General features: G+C 30.1%; 2 protein-coding genes across 15 annotated transcripts; both read left to right on the top strand.

The window, feature by feature from the left end:
* Window positions 1-1,577: 1,577 nt before the first annotated feature.
* LOC126839537 (major facilitator superfamily domain-containing protein 6-A-like) lies at window positions 1,578-13,496 on the top strand. 3 transcript variants are annotated; one of them, XM_050574909.1, is made up of 8 exons: window positions 1,578-1,837; window positions 7,505-7,618; window positions 10,898-11,260; window positions 11,338-11,525; window positions 11,586-11,722; window positions 11,847-11,968; window positions 12,039-12,281; window positions 12,348-13,495. In XM_050574909.1, exons 2-8 carry the CDS (start codon window positions 7,552-7,554, stop codon window positions 12,509-12,511), a joined length of 1,284 nt encoding a protein of 427 aa, XP_050430866.1. In that variant the 5' UTR covers window positions 1,578-1,837; window positions 7,505-7,551; the 3' UTR covers window positions 12,512-13,495. The 3 variants fall into 3 exon arrangements, with proteins under 3 accessions (XP_050430866.1, XP_050430860.1, XP_050430872.1); XM_050574903.1 differs by lacking the exon at window positions 1,578-1,837 and adding an exon at window positions 4,946-5,452 and having other exon boundaries at window positions 12,348-12,996; XM_050574915.1 differs by lacking the exon at window positions 1,578-1,837 and adding an exon at window positions 7,200-7,329 and having other exon boundaries at window positions 12,348-13,496.
* A 1,828-nt stretch (window positions 13,497-15,324) lies between these two features.
* Window positions 15,325-23,823, top strand: LOC126843704 (nucleoside permease NupG-like). 12 transcript variants are annotated; one of them, XM_050581433.1, is made up of 11 exons: window positions 15,325-15,530; window positions 15,655-15,810; window positions 15,884-15,971; window positions 16,525-16,865; window positions 19,393-19,492; window positions 20,882-21,247; window positions 21,332-21,519; window positions 21,649-21,785; window positions 22,599-22,720; window positions 22,828-23,070; window positions 23,139-23,823. In XM_050581433.1, the coding sequence occupies exons 4-11, from the start codon at window positions 16,824-16,826 to the stop codon at window positions 23,354-23,356; spliced, it is 1,416 nt and encodes a 471-aa protein (XP_050437390.1). In that variant the 5' UTR covers window positions 15,325-15,530; window positions 15,655-15,810; window positions 15,884-15,971; window positions 16,525-16,823; the 3' UTR covers window positions 23,357-23,823. The 12 variants fall into 12 exon arrangements, with proteins under 12 accessions (XP_050437390.1, XP_050437367.1, XP_050437399.1 ...); XM_050581410.1 differs by having other exon boundaries at window positions 15,325-15,550; XM_050581442.1 differs by having other exon boundaries at window positions 15,325-15,550; window positions 15,856-15,971.
* The last annotated feature ends 94 nt before the right edge of the window (window positions 23,824-23,917 follow it).

The raw sequence follows: 23,917 nt of genomic DNA, 5'->3' as shown, positions 1-23,917 counted from the left end.
ATAGACACGATTAGGGTTGATAGACTGTCATACCTAATGATTGGTTTATGTTGTTACTAATAGGCAATATCGTTATCAACAACATATTACAAATATTTTTCTAATTCTACATTGGTAATTAATACATTCATATGTAGAAATCGGAAAATTTGATATACGGTCTGTGTGTTATTTTTACTTTTTTTTGTTTTTACCTAATAACTTGTAAGAGTTACCGTAATTCTAAGGTATACAATTCGTTAATTTTAAGGGTGTTTTTATGGATTAAAATATAGAAGATGATGTGAATTTGTTTAACTTTTCACCCAATGGTGTACTGCTTACATACGATTTCAGATTTATTGACTTGGTACATAAGAAATCGGCTCAGCGGCTTAAGGGATATCGTGGGGCCAGACAAAAAAATAAAAACACATCATTGTGAAACCTTCTCAGCTTTGCATGGTAGTCTAAAAGGAAAAATCCGACTGGTGAAGTATTCAATTTCTAGGTTGCTATTTGTGCATAAATCAACAGTCAACAAGCATCTGAAAAACATACATCTTATATTGTTGATTACGATAGTAATACATGGGTAACAAAGATCGCAAATTATTATTTAGACAGACAATCAAACAATTTGCACTCTAATAATAAAATTACAATTTTAAGAAAATAGTAGCCTTTACTATGATTTGTTTGCTAATGTTTCTGTTTTATTTTTAATTTATATATGGTCATCAATTCGGAAGAAAAAAAATAATAGTATTTTTATTTTTCAAATATTTTTATTGGTTTTTAAACTTTTTAAAATATTACAAGTTTTTTGACTGACCAGTCAAAATTATCAATAGATTATTCTGAATTTACACACGATACCATTTAAAGATGAAAACTGAAATATCTATTGTGATACTTTGTTGTTGAGGAAATCTCGCAAAAGAAGTAATACGATTTATTTTTGTATTACTTATTTTTATTATTCATACCTATTGAATATGTTTTACCATCCACAGTTTCGCATCGAATCGTTGAATAATTATAATAATTCCTAAAAAATTGTGTCCTCTGCGTCCTGATTATCAATCGATCCTATTATGTTGTTTTTTACTACTATGTATATGTGAAACTGTTTTTTAAATTTATTTTCTTGGAATTAGTTCTAAGTTGCCCGTCTTTGAGAGTAGATATAGTTTACTTATTATTTAAAGTATAATTTATGAGCAAAAAATATATTTTTTGTATTCCAAGGTTTTACTTTTTATACTCAACACCTTTCATTAAAAAACGATTCACTTGTAAACTATTCGAGCCTCATGCCTTATTGAAAACTGGCGGGTATATTGGGTCAACTGGTGATTAATACTTATTTATTATATACAATACAAATTACCTTTTCCAATTATGGTTACTATTCTATGAACTGAAATACAAATCATAAATAATTATGGCATATCAAGTAAAATGGAAAATACGTGTAGTGAACAAATATGAAGTGAAAAGTGTAACGTTAAACTGAATTTAGTATTTACCCAATCGCATTGCCGTTGCCTGTCAATTTCTGAGCACATAACCTTTACACATTACGTAGACAGCACGACTCGCGCAAATGAGTTGTGACTAACATTTTAGACTCGCTTAGTTAGACATTAACCACGTGTATTTTTATTGAATTCGCCCGTGAGTATGAATATTCATAGAAGAGCCGTGTTGAACGTTATTTTATCCTCGTTTTATACATTTTTTTCCGCGACAATATACCTGACAACGCGCTTAAGGACACACACATAAAGTTTAATCAAGATCGCCAATAAGTACGTATCAACTTCTGCGTGCATCTCTACCGTTTGTGCTCAGGGTTAGTATTTTAAAATAAGATAATTAAAACACTTAAGCGAACAATGACAGGAAAGAGATAATAAATAATGTTTGTAAAAACATGTCTTAATAACCTCATAACTTTTAAAATAGGTATTCTTAATTAAGTACACGCCATTATTTAAGTTAAAACTAATCTAAATCTATAAAATCCTTAGCTCCGATAAAACTACCTTAATTAAACTACCTACTTGAATATTATATAATAATTGTTGTTTTAATGACATAAAAAACATATTAATTAATATACTTGGCATAGTGTAGTGGTTTTCTTAGGGGCCGCTCATATTTATTAAGAAGTAGAGTAAAAGCAACTTATCCTTAAAAACTTAAACAGAAACTAAAAATTGTATGCTCATGTTATATTATAATCATAACAAAGTTAAAACTTAATCCCATTAAATATTTAATATTTCTTCGGTGGGCGGCAATATCTAGTTAGGTCCAATTTTAGCAAAAAATAGAAAATGCATTCTGAAAACAATTAAAAGTTAAACTTTCAATTTTGTTGAAAATCGACTTAACTAAACACATTTTACACAACCGTTTAACTAGCAGACAAAACATATCTGAAGCGTTGCACTGAGAAACTAAACAATTTTAGCCTAAATACATAAATAAAGTCTAAGAATATCCTAAATTTTGGACAAATTCGTTGTTTTGACAACAATTATTAAAAATTGTTCGAATTTTATAAATTATTTTCCTTGCCATTTTTTTGTGTCACAATCGTCAAAGTTCTAATGTAGTTTTAGATCAAAATACTCATTCCTCGAACAAGTGCATCTTCCGGAAATGTTTTTCGCGAAAAACAAAAGTAGCGTGGCTCTCTCCTAAGTGACTGCAACTATTACAATTTAAAATATACAATTTTAGAAACGAAAAATAATCAAAATTACAAATTAAAATTAAGTATAATTCGTATGATTCAAATTTTATTTTTTTCACACTTAAATGTGAGTATGTGACCAAAGATTTCGCATCTACTATTGTATAAGATCACTTGGCGCATAAAATAGTGAATACATAACCAATATTGCTAACATCCGGCATTATTTGACTTTGTACTATAAAATTGTAATACGTGGGTATTGTAATATCGCGTAGGAAATTGGAAATGGAAAATTTCAAGGCCATGACCCATTATAATATTATTTAGTTTAGTTAGTGATTTGTTATCTATGGTCAATAATGATTCATTTATATTTTATACTTTTAAAATTCAAGTGGTTTGATCAGAATTATGCGAAGGTACTTATAATAATAATAATATCTAACAAAGGTATCGTTTGAGTCTTATACATAGAACGTTGTGTGGGACGTTAAAAATAAAAATATATAAAATATTATTACAGTATTCATAAATAAAACAAATTGTTAACTTATTGAATTAATTAGCAATGGGTTTTTGTAAAGAGTTTTAACCTCTACTCATTCCGCCGCCCTGTCTAGATAAATCACTGTTCAGCATACCTACACAGTGTTTTTTACACTCCCGGTTACTTATTTATTAATTTTATTGTCCGTAATGACGGTAAATCCATATAGGATATACTTAAAGCAATAAATTAAAATACTAAACAATAACCAGTTTAGATAAAACATTTAAAAAATAACACGCATTAAAAAAGATGAAGGTAAAGTATAATAAATGCATGAATAATGGTAATATTATGTAATTATTATTCTTCATTTTATTTTATTAGTATCCGTAAAATTAACCGTACAATGGCCAACAAGGTTTAAAATTTAAAACTGGTTATCAAATGTTCAGTGTTTAACACATTGTTAATAGACCATTTTTGTTTTGACAAACAGTTAATTATGTAGTTATTGATTTCATGCATACAAAAAAAAATATTTATTGATAAAAATGAATTAATAATAATTAGTATTTAATATACTACCTACATAATATTTATTGCAACTCTCTATTTCTATTTACATCACCTTAACTTACGTCATATCTGTAAGTTGTAACTGATAAATATAACTAACATACATTTTAATAAATCTATACAACTATTACTTAACATTTTTAGACCCGAAGTAACACGAAAAGTAATTTCCATATCCGGAAAATTAAAAAAAGAATTACTAGAAAAAAAATTCATATACAAATTGTGAGTTTTTGTGATTCTTATAAAATATTAACTATTGCATAAAGAGCCTGTTTTTATTTTTTTTATTGCTTTAATAGAATATAGTATTTAATAGTTAGAAGTAATAGATCATTTTTATGCATTTTATCTAAGTATTTTTTTAAAGTGATAATAAAACGAGAAAATTAAAACATAACTATACTTAAATAATATATATGATAAAAATGTTAAACTAAAAACTAGAATTTCTTTTAAAAAAACTTAATTATTTAATGCAAAAAATGTTTGATATGCGGTTTTCTTAACCCACTTAAAACATTCAAAACTAAATTTAAATTAAAGTATTTTTTTAAAGTCCAAAAGAGTTCAGGAACTTTTTCAAAAAGTTCCATTTTGACCGTTATAAAAAAATATAAAAAAGTTCAACATTTTTTAATTTTTGCATTAGCAAATCTTACAACTTTATCTCTTCAAATTGTAATTGAAATTACATTTCAAGTACGCATGCTGTCAATGGACTTTAGGACGGTCGAGTGGGACTGATAGGGAGTGAATTCCGCGGGTAAACATAATAGTCATTGTTCTACGACGCGACGTTCGATTGTAATAGAATAAATTCTAACCGGAAGCGTTAAAATGCTGATTTATATAAATATATTTTTTTAAAACAAATATCATGACGTGCAGTAATTTTTTATACTTCGTATAATTTTCAAATAATTTTCTCATTGGATGTTTTTATTGATAAAATATGTTATAATGGTCACCGTGACCATTGCCAGATGCCAGGTGACATATTTAACCGGTTTAACGATCGGATTACTGAAAGCCGTGCGTGTCCACGTTAATAATAATCATAATACATTCGCAAAGCGCTTAAACATATTTTTTAAGAGATAAAAATGCGAATTCCACCACTATACTTCAGTATGGTCACGAGGGGAGGGAGGAGGACAGCGCACATACAGCGCTAGTTAACTCGTTTTATACTTGGCCGTTAATGTATTCAGAGTGACAACTGCACCTAACGCGCGAATAAAATAATTTTTAATTCGATAAAGTCCTTAAGATGACTGTTGAAATACCGTTGGTTTTCCCGTTGTCATTGTCAAGTATCCTCTTTATCGGCAACTATTACAAGTGTATTACTAATGTCGGGCCAATCGAACGGCTGCAAAACAACAAACGTACTGTTATTTAAACTATGTTTTGTCTATTTAATATCCAACAATAATAATAATAAAAATTTCATAAGATAGTAGTAGTAGTAACCGACGCAAAACGTTTTTTTTACTTGCATTTGATGATTTCGCATCGTGCATTTATTTTTTATTCGGTTACATCTCATTGACGTCTCGGATTTGCAAAGTCTAAGGCGTGCTGTGGTGTATGCATACGCTCACTGTACGGCTACTAAAAGTCCAATACTGTTAAAAAAATTGCCGCACTTGTGTTGTACCAGGTCATACCACCGTGAGACACTCTTGGAATAAGTGAGTAAAACGTATTATTTAAAATTATCCACCGTATTTAATTGACAAGTATTTTTATCTAAAATCTTTAAATTAAAAAAAAAAATTGTATTTTTTAATTTAATAAATAAGAAACCGCAAAGAATTTGAATTGAAAATGTGATTAATTATTCAATTAAAATTGTATTATTCGAAAATTACCACGATACATACCATAGATATATATATATATACACCTATACCTAATCCACATTTTAAAAAAAAATTTACGTAAACGTATAAAAACTTTGTAGGGTCAAGATCAAGGGGGATTTTTCTGTTAGAAAAAACTACAAATAATTGTGTTGAGTTAAATACTGTAAAAAACAATAAAATCTTAAAAATAAAAAAATCTCAGTTCAAATTTTAAATAGTCGGTCATTTTATTTAAAAAAAACACGCTTGTCTTCACTTCATTTAATTACAAATACTTGTATGTTTGAGGACATTAATTGTAGGTGGTATTTTATAGCAAATCGTATAATTACTTGAAGAAAAACTAAATAATTTTTCAAGAGGACAATAGTTTATAAAGAACTAATATTTTTTATAATTGATAACAGTTATAATCATTAAAATAGCTTTATAACAAATAATATTGTTATTAGCTATACTGAATAAATATTTATAATATATAGGTAATATATTCTTAAATAGAGTAAACAATTATATTAAGGCCTAGGTACAAATATTGTTGTGTGTAAATTGTTCGAATAAACACCAAAGCCAGTTAAACAGTTAATATATATTATGTTGAAAATACTAATTAATAATTTCAAATAATGTATAACAATCGAGCCTTGTCTCTTTAGTAGAATTTTTGAATAACAACTATTAATAATTTTAGGCGTAAAACTTTTACCTTTTTTTCTAAAAACATTCTGTCCAAATCGTTCGTGTATCCAATACGAACAAAATAAATGAACACCGAATGTTGAGTAATGGTGAAAAAATGCATGTAAAATAAAAGATAAAGCTTAGTACGTTGTAATATTATTCTAATGAGTTTTAAGCAGAAACCAAACCGCATAAACAAACTAACTAAACAGAAATTTATCTGTAGCCGAATGAACACGATTAATTGTAAAATTTCATAATCAAACAATTTTGTTTAATTAAATCTTACTAGGAGAAATGACCGCCAGTGGCGCTCGCCGCTTCCTGCAGGTTTGCATGGAAAAAAAATCTTTATGCTTTATTAGTCTCCCACAAGGATCCGATAACCTTGTAGACACGTGCACGGCATATGACACTTAGTAATAATAATTATAAAAAAAATTCATTAGAAAAATTTGATCTACATAACATTACTTCCAACGTAGAGGATAATCTAAGACACGTCTGAATCGTAGAACTACTAACATTGTTATCGATAAAAATTATTATCACAATAATGATTGTTTACAAGTCATTGTTCAACGCAAATCAATTAGTACCTTTAATTGGCGCTCTTCAAATTTTTAGAATACGGTTTTGATTTTCTCTCTATTGTAAACACTTCACGCTGTATTAACAAACCCTTTTTAAATCGCTTAGAGATTAGATTTGTTTTATAAATAATAACGTGTTATATATTATTATTATATTGCAATAATATTATCAGCTATACTAAAAGAGAAAAAAATTACATCGTCGCGTCGGTAAAAATATTGATTAAAACATAAGACACGTCCGTTATTTATAATATCAAAACACTAAAAGTGTGTAATGCGTAAGTAGAACTGCGCAACACAGAGGTTGTTCTGCTCACTCGGTACCATCACGCCTGTCCGGAAAAATGAGGAGGGGGTAGTTGAATGATAAATGTAGTGTTATGTGCATATATATATTGCACATAGTAGTTAATATATTGTAAAAAGGTAAGTATTTGTTTTTAAGAACAATTGTGTAGTATTAGAAAAAAAAAGTTTATTGGTGTTTCAATTAACACGTTCAACTCACTATTGTCAAAAATTGACATTGTACTTAAAATATACCCAAGATTCTTGCTTTTAAACAAATGTCTAAAAATGGAAACTTGTTAATTTTTTTTAGTAAACGAAAACCAGCAAAACCAAATTTGACCAATCACTTTGCAGACAATGAAGGGCTTGAATATAAACAAAAAACTAATACTGATGAAAGCATGTTTTTTTATTTTTGATTTCGGTAAGTATAATATAACGTGAAGCATTTTTTTTATGTTTACGATTTTAAAACTTAACGCGTACGAGTGGAATAGTTGATTGCCTTAACGTATGTTGACTTACAAATAACAAATACACATATTTTATTATTTATAAATGATTTGGATTTTCTTTTGCGGAGAATAGACCTGTCATAATTTAATGAATTTGTTGTTCTTTTATGTAAATATGTGCTCAGAATTAAAATTTTTTATTGTTTTTGCTACAGTCGAGTTCTTTTAAATTGTTTTTTTTATTTACGACCATTTAAAAGAACTAACCTACTTAAAGCAGTTATCATACGTTACTATCGCGTTTTGTGATTTATTATGTTTGAAAGAAGTGTATGTTAGTGGTTCAGAGGCATTGAACGTTATGTTCAATAGATAAGTATTGATAAGTATTTATCAGGAAAAACGAAATAAGTTAAAATAATATCATAGAATTAACAGTAATAACTAATAGTGCACTGCATTAAATGATAATAAACACATTGATAGAAATAAACAAGAACCCTTGTTGTTTAGACAACAGATATTAGAAGTTATAAGCATACTGTTGATAGAGTCTACCAATCAATTTGAATACTATTTTACCTCCACCGTACACGTGCGGCATGCTATTACTATTGGTTAACCCACAATAATTTAGGATACCCTAGGCTGGATAACTAGCTCATACCGTCCCTTATCTATATCGGCTTTATGGGGGAGGGGAATTGCCCACCCTGTCCCATCAAATGACACCATTGAAAACATGCAAGTACATAATTTTCCGAACCCTAAGATTACTTTCTTTCAGTGATAGTTTAAAAACATATGAAAAAGTATTTATTATTTATTTATAGTTAAGTTAGGAAGTAAGGTTCATTTGGAACAAGCATTGGTACCTCACCTAAGATAACGCAACAATACAAAGAACTAAACTCTGTCAAAAAAAATAGAATTTGACTTATAGAATTAAACGTATTACCCTATAGTAATCAGTCTTGAAGAAAAGTCATTGTCCATGATATTTTACCCTATCTATAATGATAGAATAGATTTAGCCTTCAGGTGCTAAAGTATTCTTAATTTTCTTGTTGTGGCTTTAAGTACATAGAAGCGATAATATACACTAACATGTTTTACGGTAAGGTTGTTTCTATGTCCTTAAGTAGTTTTTACTGTTATTATAAGTCAACTGTGATCAAAAAACTATTTTGGTTGTTTAGCTTATGCGTAAGTAGTATAACGTCTAATAACAATATGTCTAATTATTTATTTATTTAAAGTTTTAACACCCCGAAGGGGTAATGAGTACAGGTAATAAGAACGGGCGATTATTTCTTAAATTAGGTTGGAATTTTAAAATTTATTTTGCTCAGAAATTCTAGACAGGATAATTTACCATTTATTAATTTATAAAAAAAACCTTTGTCATTATATAACCTTCTAGAGGCCAATGATTCTAAACCCAATTCTGCAGGTAAAATATCTAGAGAGATATCCACTCGACCTAATTTGTGTGCCATTATTCTTAAAAAACGTCGTTGGATTTTTTCAAGTTTATCAATTAGATTATTTTGTTTGGGACTCCAAATTACTGACACTAATTCTAATATGGACCTAACGAGAGAGTAATTAATATCTTAAGACAATGAATACTTTTAAATTCGGAAAAGTTTCTATTTATAAAACCAATGGCTCTCAGAGCTTTGCTATAAATAGCATCAATGTGGACATTAAATGTGAGACCAGAGAACAATAAAACAATTAAGTCCCGCACAGTAGTTGAAATGTTTAATTCAAAATTGTTTATTTTGTATGGCGCTATGGTTTTATTTTTTAGACGGCTAAATGAGACATATTTGCACTTAGATGGGTTTACTCTAAAAGACCGTTTCGAATGCACCATTATGCAAATTATATCATAAATTTAATACGATTTTCTTGCACATGATAATACATAATTTGTATTTATTATTTGCTTAGATGTATTTATGTGATGAACGTTTCTTAATCGTTACGAATAAATAATAATATTTATATGTAGCAATAAAATCATTTAATTACCATTACCACATAATACCGCTTTAAACCATCCTAAATATCTCGAAACGTTTTATTGCTTCATATAAACGTAGTAAATATTTAACTAAACTCTTTAGTGGGTTTAAAAAAAAAATAGTAATAGCTGATATTGGTTTCCTTAGCTATATTACTTTAAATCATTTCAATTTTCAAGTGCATGAGATTTTAAACTATAATAGTTATATTTTTAATCGTCTTAAGCCTGATTAAGTTCTACAGTAAATATGTACGTTTAACATTTGCTCATGCTGAGTAATAAACTGCTATTGCCACGGAATGACATTAATGAGAATTAAGATAATAAAAATAAATAAATTATATAACATTTACTAATAATTTATATTTTCCAGTTTTTCAGAATCAATCAACTTTTTTTACTATATTATTATTAAATTTGTTAAGCTATTTTAAGTATGTCCTTGTACAATTTTTAGGTATTATATATTTACATAACATTTATTGTAAACTAGAAAAGTATAATATTATTATGAAAGGTATTCGGAATGAAATGAAATTAGCCCCTCAGGTGACTCATTGTAACAAGTTGTATGAAATAATTATAATATTTCACAAAAATTTTAGTATAAATAATATACAGAAACATCCAATACAATTTTTAAATACTCTTAATTTCATTTTTTTAAACATCAAACAAACATAATACATATTCCATTTTACATTAAACATTTGGAAAATATTGTTATTTTAGAATTTTCAGATGTCAGTTATAATAACCAAACCAATGACAGGTAGCCTTTTTTTAAGACAGTAGCCAAGTGGTGTTATATGTAGGGTATGTATTATATTTATACATATTTGTCATGAACAGGAAATGACGCTGTGACTATTTATTCTTTTAATTATTAAGCGGGGTTTCTGATCAATAGGAAGACTGTTTCAAATATTTGTTTACGAAAATCTATAGAACGTGCGCACAGACGAAAAAAAAAATTACACTAATTATAGCTGTTGTAAAAATAACATACATAGTTACTTGGTCTGTATTGCGCTATGACGTATTGTTGCCAGAGCGCGATGGCTCATTTTAGTCAAATTCGTGTGTAAATTATGCTGATTAGTTGTGTCGTTAGACAGTGTAATTTATACTTGCAATATTATGCTCTAAAATAACCTAACTTATCGTTTAGGTCGCAAATAATTGGATTAAACTTTCTGCGTTTATTTATTAGCAACTGCGCCGATCAATCCGTTCTTGCCGACAATAGCCAATCAACGAGGCGTACCAGTGTTCATAGTAGGATTATTTTTCACCTTTTTGCCCATCCTAAACGTCTTGGCGAGACCTTTCGCCGGTTACATCACAGACCGATGGCAATGTCGCAAAGCCGTGCTTTTGAGCGCCAGTTTGATAAACGCTTTGCTGACTCCCACTCTGCATTTCATTCCTGCCCTGACGGACCAACAAAAGGCGGATAACGTGGACGTGGTAACAACATGGGGATTTTGGCTCTTCCTACTGGTCGTAACGGTCAGGACGGTACTGTGGATGGTCGGTGACGTTCTACAGGACACTATTTGTATTGAAATCCTAGGTAAGTGTCACCAGCTATGTGGACAATGAGATAAAGCCGATAAATGACACGATTATATACGCGTCTTTGTTTCCCAGGCAAAGATAAGAGTAAATATGGCGGACAGCGGATATACGGCGCCATAGGCTACGGTCTGAGCTCTGTGTTTGTTGGATGGTGTGTTGACACTTACAGCAGAAATCTAAAAGAAAAAAGTTTTCTACCGGCTTACATGATTTCCACATGTGCACTGATTATCCATATTTCCATCGCTTCCAAATTAGAAGTAAACGATTGATAGTCGACTTGAACTATTTGAAATAATATGATATCGTCGCTGTTTTAGAGTAAACAAAACAGCAGTTCAAAGAATGTCGCCAAAGCGGTCGGCGAAGTTTTGTCCGACGTCAAAGTCGCGTCCTTCCTCGTGTGGGCGACCATGAGCGGTGTATTTACGGCTTTCATTTGGTTTTACTTATATTTGTAAGTTTTTTAATCTTACAAAGAATCATTATTGGTACACATTAGGCTCCTATACTATACGTATACATTACATACATTTCATTTATAATGCGAGTAATACGTTTTTTGTTTTTAATATTGATAGGTATCTTGAAGATTTGGCGGAATTTTACCATCCGGAACGTAAACCTTGGATAAAGACTATCGAAGGGTTTTCGTTTACAGTTCAGTGCTGCATTGGTGAACTACCTGTTTATATTATGTCAGGTAAGTTAACAGTTTCTCTGCTAAACTTCCTACTACATTATATATAAATTGTGATTTCTCTGTTATTTAGATATTATATTGAGAAAAATTGGTCACATGGCAGCTTTTTCGGTATCCTTTGCAATGTTCTCTGTTCGATTTTTCTTGTACTCGATAATTAACGATCCGCTTTGGGTATTACCAGTTGAACTGCTCAATGGTGTGTCGTTCGCCATGTCCTTTTTATCTGGGGTTTCGTACGCCGCTAAAGTAGCACCGCCTGGAGGAGAAGGCACTCTACAAGGGCTGTACGGTATGGCGTTCCAAGGACTGGGTAAGATACTAACACAAAAAAATCAATCCCAGACATGAAGTAATTATTTTATCGATTGCTCCATAGGAATATCGTTGGGTTGTTTTGTGGCTGGTTACACGTTCGATACAATGGGAAGTTCCAATTCGTATAGGTTAATGAGTTACGTTGCTTTTATTGCGTTCATTACGCAAGTAATTGTTAACCAAATCATTCAAAGGAGGAGAACAAAAAAACAATTAGGTACATGAAAATGTAGAACCTTGACAATGCTAACATGTATTACTGTTTTTTTAGAATATCCAATTTAGGATAGCACATACGTTACAATAAAAAACAGAGCTGAATTAGTCTGTGAGCTAATAGTATTTACTCTGTGAGTAGCGCGTTTTAAACGTTTATTTATTATTTTTGTTTAACTTAAAGTGTTCTTTTCGTTGAACTATAATGAATAAGCTCATAGTGGGAACTACCACTATTTATTTTAATTTATAATTGTAATTGTAGTTCATTATATGTTATCTATATTATTTGTTCCTAAAAATATATAAATAGTAGACAAATGAAATATATCAGTTAAATCGTCGAATTAAATCTAATTGTATAATTTGAATTTCAATATTTCATTCTAAACCAAAAAGAAGGTAGAATTATTTTAAAAACATCATATTAAAAAGTTTTTAGGCAAATTGTTAAAGAATACGAATGTACACAAGCACAATAATTTATATAATGTTACAATAAAATGTATTAATTGTAACAAAAAAATACTTAATGCACATAATATTGTAAATATTTTTCGAAAAAAGGCGTTGCGCCGTTAATTTATATAGAAAAATTTTAGTATAAAAAATGTAAACAATAAATTACTCATTAAATAAGAAAATTCTACTATGTATGTAGTTCAATTTTGAAAATAAATTCATCTGTTACTTTTGTTATTTGTTTTGGATAAGCATGACGCCGATTAAAAAACTAGAAAGACTAAACAATAAATAACGATAATTCTAAATACGTCATAGAAACAGAAAATGTATCAAATTAAGACATAACTCTTTTTGCTCTAGCTACACAAAATTTAGAATAATAGAATTTCAAAAAAAATATGCTCATTACTTTAAAACATAAAAAAAACATCTTTTTATAGTTTATATTTGATAGTGTGGTCTAATTAAATATTTTATTTACATTACAAAGTTAAGCATTACTCAAACAATTTTTTTGTCTAGATGAAGCGATGATTAAAAAAAAATCTATTATTTAATCTTCTACTGTTCGGTTATTTATGAAAAAAATATTTGTTGTTTATTATTAAATTCAATTTTCAAATAATAATTATAAGAAATACAATAAATAAATTATCTCAGACAAACATTTTTTTCAAATAAACAGTATACTTTTTTTTATAAAATATTTAAAAAAAATGTTTTATTTAATATTTATAAAATGTATTTTAAATAAGTTTAATATTATCGAATAAAATTATTTATATATAACCAACAAATATGTTTGTACATTATTTTTGCATAATTAATAACATATTGTCTACTGTCGGTATATTGGAGATTAGAACCATATTTTGTTGGATGTTTTTGTTTTTTATATTAGTATAAAGGCATAACAGATATGTAAATATTGTTTTCATTGCAAAAGGCGTAAATATTTGTATAACCAAGCAACTGATATGAGGCCTGACCTAACGACATGACGCAGAACCCATTTTACTTACTTGTACTGTTCGAGTGACAAACGTAAAATATTTTTATTATCAATTTTAACAAAAACTGTATACATTTGCTTTATTAACCATTTGTTAACAATTATAGGTGGTGTCTTCACACTGTGCTACCCATTTTTCTCTTCCTTTTGTTTTGTTTGTAGTTAATAATAGTCAATAGAAATTATTTATTTGGGGTTATTTCAGCACAGCAATATTATATTATAATAACATTACTATATGATAAATGATAATATCACATAATCGTTATCGCAATATTTTTAATAATGTCAAAATATGTTTACGTAATAATATATTATATTATTATTATAGTTTTGTATTATACATCATGACGTATTGGCATATCTTTTCACACCTGAATTGAGTTGCATAAAAGAAATCGTTTTTTGTTGAAAATGACGTATTTGTATTTTATGTTTATTGAAGGAAAAAAAGGAACCTTGTTTTGGTTTTTTGTTGCCACGTATTATTATCTTTAAAAGATAAATCGTTACAAGAGACAAGTTAAAAAAAGTGTCAACTATAATGAAGTGATAAAAAACAAAAAGGATACAATTTTTTCTAAGTGACAGTTTTTTCAAAAACGAGTGTTTGGCCATACATATGGGTATGGCTTTATATGTTAAGTGTACTTTTTTCTACTTGTAATTATTTTAAGATTTTTCTTCAATTTTCAAACGAAATCTGAGATACAAACATTCTTATTTTTATTTTAAATGCTTGGATTATTAAACAGATATACAGTAAAATGTAAAAACATAATTTGTTTAAAAACTATTATTGTTACTTAGTTAGATATTATTCAAATTTCCATCCCCAATTTGAGCACCAGAGTGACTCATTTTATGATAGGGTTTATACAATTATTGGCGTTTTTATTACAAGTTTTCTGTTCTAGGAATTTTTACTAGGTATTCTTATATATTTACTAGTTCGGTTGGACTTTGACACTTACATACCAAACATTTTCTAAAATATATTATAATAGAGTACACTCTAAAAGTAAAATAAGGAATTTTCTATTCTATAGTTAAACAACAATATAGGTATTTAAAAACCCATTCATCACAAAAATAATACATGGTGGCGTATACGCGTATTTCGGTAGCAACGTTATCATTTTCAGCGCTAACGCCAGACTTGGCACTGAGTTGTGAACTCATTACTATTATATCCGTTGTTCACGGTTGAATAAAACCAACAAAGAAACACTCACTTTTTAGTACTACCGTAGGTAGATAGATAGCATTAGAAAAATCGAGTAGTGGCGGTAAGTTGTAATAATACAATACTAACTCAGTGATCAAACATTCAAACAACAGATAGGCGACTCAGTCGTCAATCGTCATACACCGTCGTATAATATATGTGTATAGACGACTACGGTGGCCTGTCCGTCGTTACTAGTTTACATAGCTTAGTAAATTGAAGTTCTAGAATCGTATTACAACAAAATAAAGAGTACCGACTCACTTCAAGGCAATAATAATATGTAGTGTGCGTTTTTTTGCTTATAATATGATTCCATAACGGTAATGCCTTCGGTTGTTCGGTTCGTTGAAATGTTTTCAAGGAGAATAATATTATCAGTTAATACATATTGCAACAGACTAACAATTCAAATTTTTATTTTTATTTTTTTAAATATTTTTGTAGTGTGGCGTTTAATTGAACGGCATTGCCATTGATTATCAGCTACAATCTACATTAATTAACAATGGAAGCGCCTATCGCGTTATTGACGAAATATTCAAAATAGTAGTGTACACTCAGCTGCTTGGTTACTACGGGAGTCAGTATAGCCCTAAACCGGTTCGTACAGTCATACAATATCACCGACTACCTTTTTTTTTTAAGCTGTCTAGTGAATTTTTGTTTTTGGCAGAATTATTCATACTAAACAAAAAACATCAAACCTAAAAAACTCACGATTTTTTAACGAATAGCTGCGGTATTTGTATGGTAACTACAAAGTAAGACTTTATTTACAAACGGTATATATTTTTTAGCTGCCACAGTGTTATAGCAATTTTGGGAGGATAACTGTAATAACTCGATACCTTCTCACCTACCGCATCGAACTCTAAAAATAAAAATGTTTAATTGTAAAATAGCAATTTAACTTAATGTTGACAAGACTTTTGACCGGCTTTAACTTTGGAAACGTTTGGCAGTGATATATGTATAAACATTGATTTTAGAATATACAGATAAGCGGTGCTTACGCAAAAATGGCGACTGATTTTATGTAAGCCTCTCGCTGGCAACGGAGGTACCCTCGCCATAGTTTATGGGCGGGCGGATGCCAGCAGAAATTCCATATGAAATCGGTCGCCGTTTTTTGTGTAAAGCTATGGTGTAAATCTTGTTTACCAGACACCCTTTTTTTTAATCGATAGTACTTTTAATACTGATTACGAATCTGCAAAAATATTGCCTAGCTCGCACTTAGGCATTTAAAGATCGCTCGTTATACTGGTTACGTGCGGGCGTGCACTTTACATTATCGTATATATTATATTACAGTTACTGCCATTGCGAATTAATGCCCCCGCTCTTCGTGGTATTTTTTTTTTACCAGACGCGCGAAATACTGATAATGCACACATTATCATGTACATTATGATGTACACACACAGACCAAGTTAGTAGTTAGTACAGAAATCTGTGGCGCGACATCTCAATCATCTTATCTAACCTTCCAAATGCGTTTTTCCTATGATTATCGCATCAAACGTTTATTATCTGCAAAAAGAAGCCCAATCAACGACAGTTTGATTGACAGTTCGTAGCAGCATTTCAATGACGTTTGATGGATAATATTCATGGATCATAAATTAACAAACTACAAATTCAGGTCAGTAAAGGTAAGTGGGACCGTATTAGAATAAATAACTAAAAAAAAAGAATGGTTAATTTAAAAAAAAAATATTTTTACCTGTAATTGCAAATTATATTTTTCGTTTTATCCTACATTTATACTTTTAGTTGTCGATAACACTATAATCGGTTATTGAAGTCATTAAATGGTCTTTCGAGCACTTTCGTGTGGCCGGAGGAACATTAAAAAAAAAAATGTATTCATTTATTAAAACCAGACCATTTCAATCGTACAAATGTACAACGTTCGCTGTAGCCATTTTGGTAGCTTATGAAATTTTAGCCTTATAGGCAAAGCGTAATATTGCGATAACTATAATAATGCAATAAAAACGTGAGCTGGAACAGATCTTATTTTGGGATCTCGGCGCGCGTAATATCACGGCGCCTTGCATTACACGCGACTTTAAGGCCCAACGCACACTAAAGTAGTGAGACGGTGGCTTTTTTACTGCCCGCTACTTGCAGTGAAAAACATTTGTGCTACCCATGTATTCCTATGTGAGTGCCCACACCTATGCAGTGTGGTGTAAGTGGTGCAGCGGTGGCACGCTACCGTGTGGCGGTCGTTGGTGGCTTATTCGTTGCAGTTGTGTGAAATAAAAACTGGATTTTTGCTTATTTGACGGAAAAACGGAAAAGAAAGCAGAGAGGTTGGACGAAGGAATGGAATGCCGTATCCTTCTTACGTCTATTTTTGTGCATGTCACATTTCATTTTCCAAAAATTATTACTACACGCCTAATTTATGTATAATATGTTTTAAATTTTTATCTGTGGTCTTTCTACGTGTGATGTTTGTCAAACTGCAAACACTGCCATAGACGATCAAACCGCTTGTCAAGCGCTAGTGTTTGCGCAACATATTTCGGTCTCGACCGATTTCATTCAAACCGTTGTGTAACTACTCAATCCGTACTATACACCATCAAAATGTTTGCACAAACACAGTAGTTGCACAAATGGTTTGATCATGGCTTTAGAAGCACTAAAATCTTCGTCAGAACTTGACATAGTTAAAATTTTTAATTAAAATAAATTATTTGCAAATTTGGGTTCAACAAAAGTTCAAAATATACAAATATATAATATCGTGTTTTATTATAATATTTAGGTTAAATGCCTATTTATAGTGTTATCTATGTTATTTCTGTTATGTTATGTCATCTCGGTGTTATCTATGCTCCGCTTCCTCGCCACACTACCACCATGCAACATTGGCGTGTGCCCGGCCTTAAACGTCGTGGGTTTGGAAACCAAAGATTCTAAAGTAAATTTTTTCAATTTTGATCAAATTTAACTAAGTCAATGAAATTAAGAAATAAAAGGTGCCTTGTTGACATGGTTTTACCAACGACACAATAATTATTCTACGATAAAAACAAAATTGTACATTTTACTACGTACATTTTTGGGGGGCTTTAGATACAAAAAAAAATGTATGGCTACTAAGACCCCCAATGTTTTTCTATGGCTGAGAGGACTACAGTAGATACTTCAAATTTTGTCCAATTCCCCCTCCAAAATAATTAAGTTGGGTTTTACATAACAAATCAATTGTTAGTTACCCTAGATTACTTTAACCATCTACGTCTGTAACTCGTGGTGTATGAATTTTGTATTGTACGCAAATATTTGGGTTAGGTACCTATGCCGTATGTTGGTATGTCTAAAATATATTTTTAAAGTTTTTAGTCAAAAGGTTCTTTCTATTGTACGAACACTATTCGATTTACATCAAAAGGTTCTGAACACCGTGTATCATAAAATGTCGCTAACAAAAAGTTCTATCTCAAGAGCCTTTAATTTCCATGCCCGCGACGGTCTTAAGTCTATAACTAAGTGCGCGCAAAATGTTTACATATTCGTAATCGACATGAAAAGTAATATCAATTTAAAAAAAAGGAGCCCGTTAAAGTAGATATTATGTTCTTCAAAAACTAATTATTGACAGACTAAACTCAGCAAATGATTCATGGTGATGGGAAAAGCAAGTACAATTTGTATTTGCTATTGTAGGTTAATAATTAAAGCTTTGACCAATTGTTAGAACTAAGGAAAATCTTAAAAAGTTAAAATAAAATATTTTAACTAAAATAAAATATTTTAACTAAAATAAAAATATATATATTTATATAATATATATTACTACACGCGGGTTATATCATTTATTAGCCAATCGGTTTTTTTTTAATAGTATTTAATTACGATAAGTTCTTCAAAAAAACCTTATTAACGATAAAAAACTTTGTAAATTAATTTAAACAGTTTTATGCATTACAACGTATTGATCAATAGAATAATTAAATACTTACAGCTTCTATCATAAATATAATAAATTATTATTAAATAATTCACATACACCTACTGTAAGTTTTATGATATGTAGGTACAATCTATCGAAAGTGTTTATTCTTAAGAATTAGCATTATTAGATACTGTGTAGTGTGTACACTTCTATTCATTGATCTGTTTAATAACTAATTATACTGCAAATGTTTGTGTTTTGTGTAGAATAACTACGAGAAAACGGTTTTTGTTGTGTCCATTCCGATGTTTAACATAAACAGAAGACTTCTACTAATGAAATTATGTTTTTTTATTTTTGATTTTGGTAAGTACAAATATTCAATAATTAATTAAAATTAATTAATTATACGTTGTGATGTAGAGCATGTATTCTTGCGTCTCCGAATTGGATTTGTAAAGATTAATAAATGTGTGTATGTGTGCACTATTGTTGATTTTATCTGATATCTGTTATAAATGAGGGGTTTAGAGCTATAGTGGTGTAAGTCACATTTTGGTAAAAGTTGAGTTAAGTATTATTAAGAAGTCACTTTATCAAAAGGCAAATATCATTAAGCCGTAACATGTATAACCTCTACTACCAGATGGCAGCATAATACAAGCTGATAATATAAGCATGTTTTTTATTTATACAAGGATAATACAAAAGTTTTTGTTAAACCTTGTTTTTTTAAACTAAAATTAATGTGACTTACGCCATTATGGTTTTAACTAGAGCTACCGATTACACGTTTACGTAAATACACGAGTAACAAGTTATAAGTCACACGTGTATCTGCAACTACACGTATTCTTACGGCTGTAAGTGTTAATAAGACCTCTAATTTTACGTGATACTACTCTTTAATTAATGGTTGTCACTAAGATAAAGTATTATAGCTATTGGGTCAAGTTAGTGGAAGCTCGGGTCCTACACGTGTATTAATCACACGAACTCCTATACGTGAATTCGAACTACACGAACTTCTCCTATACGTGTATTTAAAATACACGTGTAGAATCGTCGGCTCTAGTTTTAACTCACCCACATATTACTTATCTTTAGTTTAATAGTTTATATGCGTATTTATAACAAACTTAAACGCGTACGCTCTTATGGGTGATGAAAACATTAATGCTCATTAGCCAATTTATTATTTAGATTAAATTATGCTAAAATTATACTTGATACTGTGTTGTTTTTAATTGTTTCTACTAAATGCTACAATTTTCATTTCTTTTTTTGCAAATAAGTGAACTTTTTCAGATCTATGAACCTCCCCCACCTCACTATGCTTCGACCCTACTGAATTAGCTTTTTCTTATATTTTGGTATTATTCATTTAAACACAAAAGTATTATTATTTGAGATTAACGCCCAAGTTTTTGTTGGACAGACACAAAAAAAACCCATAACCAATACTGCTTATCTTCGCGCCTAAACTAAAAAACTAATAACATTTTGTAAGTTTTAGTTGAGGACGTACCTAATTGGACTGGTAAAATGTAACTGCCACTCGCTTTGAGCACAGCACGTACGCATATATTTTGTACTTACATTAACAACGATATTTTATATTATGTTTTTACACGTACACTGGTGTGTCGCGTTTCTTTTTTGAAAATATTGTAAATTTGTCGAAACGGCCAACACCTCGTGCTGCACTTGGAAAATCTACAATATTAGTTATCGATATATTTTTATGTTGTCTAGGAAGTGCGCCGATTGTTCCTTTCATACCGACAGTGCTCACACAGCGCGGCGTGTCTTTGGTCGTTGTTGGTTCTATACTAACATTTGTACCCGTTCTTAACATTGTGATAAGGCCGCTTGTCGGATACGTCACCGATCGATGGCATTGCTGCAGAAGTGTGTTTTTGTGTGCCAGCCTGATCAACGCAATCGTCACGCCCACCTTACATTTTATCCCAGATTTTCTGACGGACCAACAGAAGGCGGAAGAAGTTAATGTTCTGGAATCATGGAAGTTTTGGGTTTTTTTACTAGTCATTACTGTAAATCGCATCATGTGGATGATAGGCGACGTTTTACAGGACACCATTTGTGTAAATATCTTAGGTGTGTGTGTGAAATATGTGAAGCCCCTGTGAAGTTCGCGAAAGAATAATATTTAAAAATTATAGTATTGTACACATTCAACAGGCAAAGAAAGCTCTAAGTATAGCGTCCAACGGATATTCGGAACTATAGGATGGGGCATAAGCTCCGTTTTGGCCGGTTGGTGTGTAGACTGGTACAGCCAAGGTGAAATAGAAAAAAACCATTTGCCTGTGTACCTGATAATTTCAGCCACGATGATTATACACGTGTTGGCCGCATCGCAATTAGAAGTAAATATAGCTTTTCTATACTTCAGCGTTTTGCACTGAAGCATGACAAACGCTATATAAATAGTATTTCACGTACCAATCATGACAAACACGTTTTTATGGAATTTATTATTGTAAGTTATGTTTTAGATCAAGACTGTCGACAAAGGAAATACAAACAAAGGCGCGGTCCGTAAAGTTTTATCTGACTTTAAAACAGTTTCCTTCCTCGTCTGGGTTACTTTTGCTGGAATTTTTACAGCATACACTTGGTATTATATATTTATGTAAGTCAATTTCAAACCATACACGTGCCAGACCCTATTCCACCAGAGGTGCTAACAATACATTTTTTCCTATGTTAAAAATGTAGGTTTTTATTTTTATCATAAAAAAAACGATTGCAAAAATTTTTTATTTCTTGCAAAATTCTATTACAAATAAAAACTACGAGGCAAAAACGATGAAACTCACATGGTGGTCGAAAATGAGTTAAAGTTGGCAACACCTCTCCAAGATCTTGTAGCTTCGATAGAAACTGACTCCCATTTTAAAACGATGATCTTCGGGCTGTAAAGTTTTCGACCACAAGACAAAAACTTTGAGACTCGAACTTTGAAAATCGGTTTTGTCAGCTCCAGAAAATGAGGGTTTCAAAGTTTTTACTTTTTACCTTGTGTTGATATGATAACCTATATAACAGCGAATAATGTAATAAAAATTGTCAAACATTTACTTTCTCAAACAAAAAGTTATTATAGCTATAAAACAAAAAAATCAAACTAATAATTAATTTTATTAGTAAACATAAAAACAAATTTGTCGTTTAAAAAAAAATAATCAACATTTTTTTTTATAACCTCAAAAAATGCAATTTTTTTAGTAAAATCTGTTTTAAAGATATGAATTTATAAGAGGAAATAGCGTAAAGTAATTTATTTTTTGATTACATCATAATATTTTATGATAAAGTCCTATAATTTTTAAATAGATAAAACCCTAAAAATATATTTTTAGTACCTCTCGTGGAGTGCGGATTTTTCGAACACCCTGATTCATTTTTACTAGTAATTACATTTGTTTTATTATAATTAATATAGATACATAGAAGACTTGGCAAATATTTTCCATCCGGAGCGTCTACCTTGGATTAAAACAATCGAGGGGCTTTCATTTACGGTACAGTGTTGCCTGGGCGAAATGCCTATTTTCCTTTTCTTTGGTCAGTTTACATGTTTACACATACATTGTCAAATATAACTCAAAGTTAAAAGTCTTAAGCCACTTTTGGATATTACATAAAACTGTTAACATTATCGGTTTGTACAGGTATTATATTGAAAAGAACTGGTCACATGGTGGCGTTTTCAATATCGTTTGCAATGTTTGCTTTGCGGTTTTACCTGTACTCGATTGTCGAAGATCCACTATGGATACTACCGATAGAATTGCTCACCGGTGTATCGTTTGCAATGGCTTTCTTGTCTGGTATATCATACGCAGCTAAATTAGCACCTCCCGGTAGCGAAGGAACTATGCAAGGTTTATTTGGCATGGCCTTTCAAGGACTGGGTAAAATCATATAACTTCTCCATAATTTTATTTATTTATTTTCATTATTGTATGTTTTATCCATATAGGTGTATCGTCTGGTGGTTTTATAGCAGGCTATACGTTCAAAACTTTGGGCAGTTCCTACTCGTATAGATTTATAAGTTATGTTGCGTTTGTTGTATTTATTGTGCAAGTGCTCATCAGCCAACTTCTTCAAAGACGAAAAAACAAAAGCTCTAAACGAATGTCGGATAAATGTGGATCCATCCATGAAATGGAAAATTTACAAAATAATGAGTGTTAACACATTCATTGTTAAGTAAATGCATATTTATATAAGTTATTAAGTTTCTAGAGAAATTAATTTTTGATAATTCAAATGAGCATTTGACGTTAAACTGAAAAAAATGGTTACTAAATTGTAACAGTAAGGTGATCTGACGATTGATTTGCATTTTTTTCATAAATCAACAATTGCGATGAATAGTGAATACTTTAGTGGTCGAAATTTAATAAGGATGGTCCTTATTATTATTACGTCCAAAAGAAACCGGGAAACTAGTAATAAAATATGAATATTGAATTTTAGAAGAAATAAATGTATAAAATATATTTATATGTGTTTAAATGTTTCTTTTTTGTTCATGACAGTACAAAACAATCATTATAACACAATCAATTTTAAACATATTACTGAAAATGAACTATTATCCAACAATTAATTTTTTAGTAATAATATATTATTACAAGCCGGTTTACTTTCATTATTGTAATTGTTTTTAAATATAAGTGACTTTTTTTGTAAAATAAGTTGTTATTTATTAACTATACCTTAAATTGTGTAAAAAAAATACTTTAAAATACT

Source organism: Adelges cooleyi, unplaced genomic scaffold, assembly GCF_023614345.1.
Source record: "Adelges cooleyi isolate 19-005CV unplaced genomic scaffold, UGA_ACOO_1.1 ACOO_flye_CR_arks_rails_tigmint_CR_PRNA_108, whole genome shotgun sequence".
NCBI classification, from domain to species: Eukaryota; Metazoa; Arthropoda; class Insecta; order Hemiptera; family Adelgidae; genus Adelges; species Adelges cooleyi.
The sequence above is the reverse complement of the archived record's forward strand: the minus strand, read 5'-3'. Positions and strand labels throughout refer to the sequence as shown.

Excerpts from the sequence above, each read along its gene's own strand:
- LOC126843704 (XM_050581400.1), top strand. The coding sequence starts at position 18,020 with ATGTTATTTCTGTTATGTTATGTCATCTCGGTGTTATCTATGCTCCGC. Across the intron at positions 21,520-21,648 it reads TGGCCGCATCGCAATTAGAA|ATCAAGACTGTCGACAAAGG; the intron begins GTAAATATAGCT and ends GTTATGTTTTAG. Across the intron at positions 22,721-22,827 it reads GCCTATTTTCCTTTTCTTTG|GTATTATATTGAAAAGAACT; the intron begins GTCAGTTTACAT and ends CGGTTTGTACAG.
- LOC126839537 (XM_050574915.1), top strand. The coding sequence starts at position 7,552 with ATGAAGGGCTTGAATATAAACAAAAAACTAATACTGATGAAAGCATGT. Across the intron at positions 7,619-10,897 it reads TTTTTTTATTTTTGATTTCG|CAACTGCGCCGATCAATCCG; the intron begins GTAAGTATAATA and ends TTTATTTATTAG. Across the intron at positions 12,282-12,347 it reads TATGGCGTTCCAAGGACTGG|GAATATCGTTGGGTTGTTTT; the intron begins GTAAGATACTAA and ends ATTGCTCCATAG.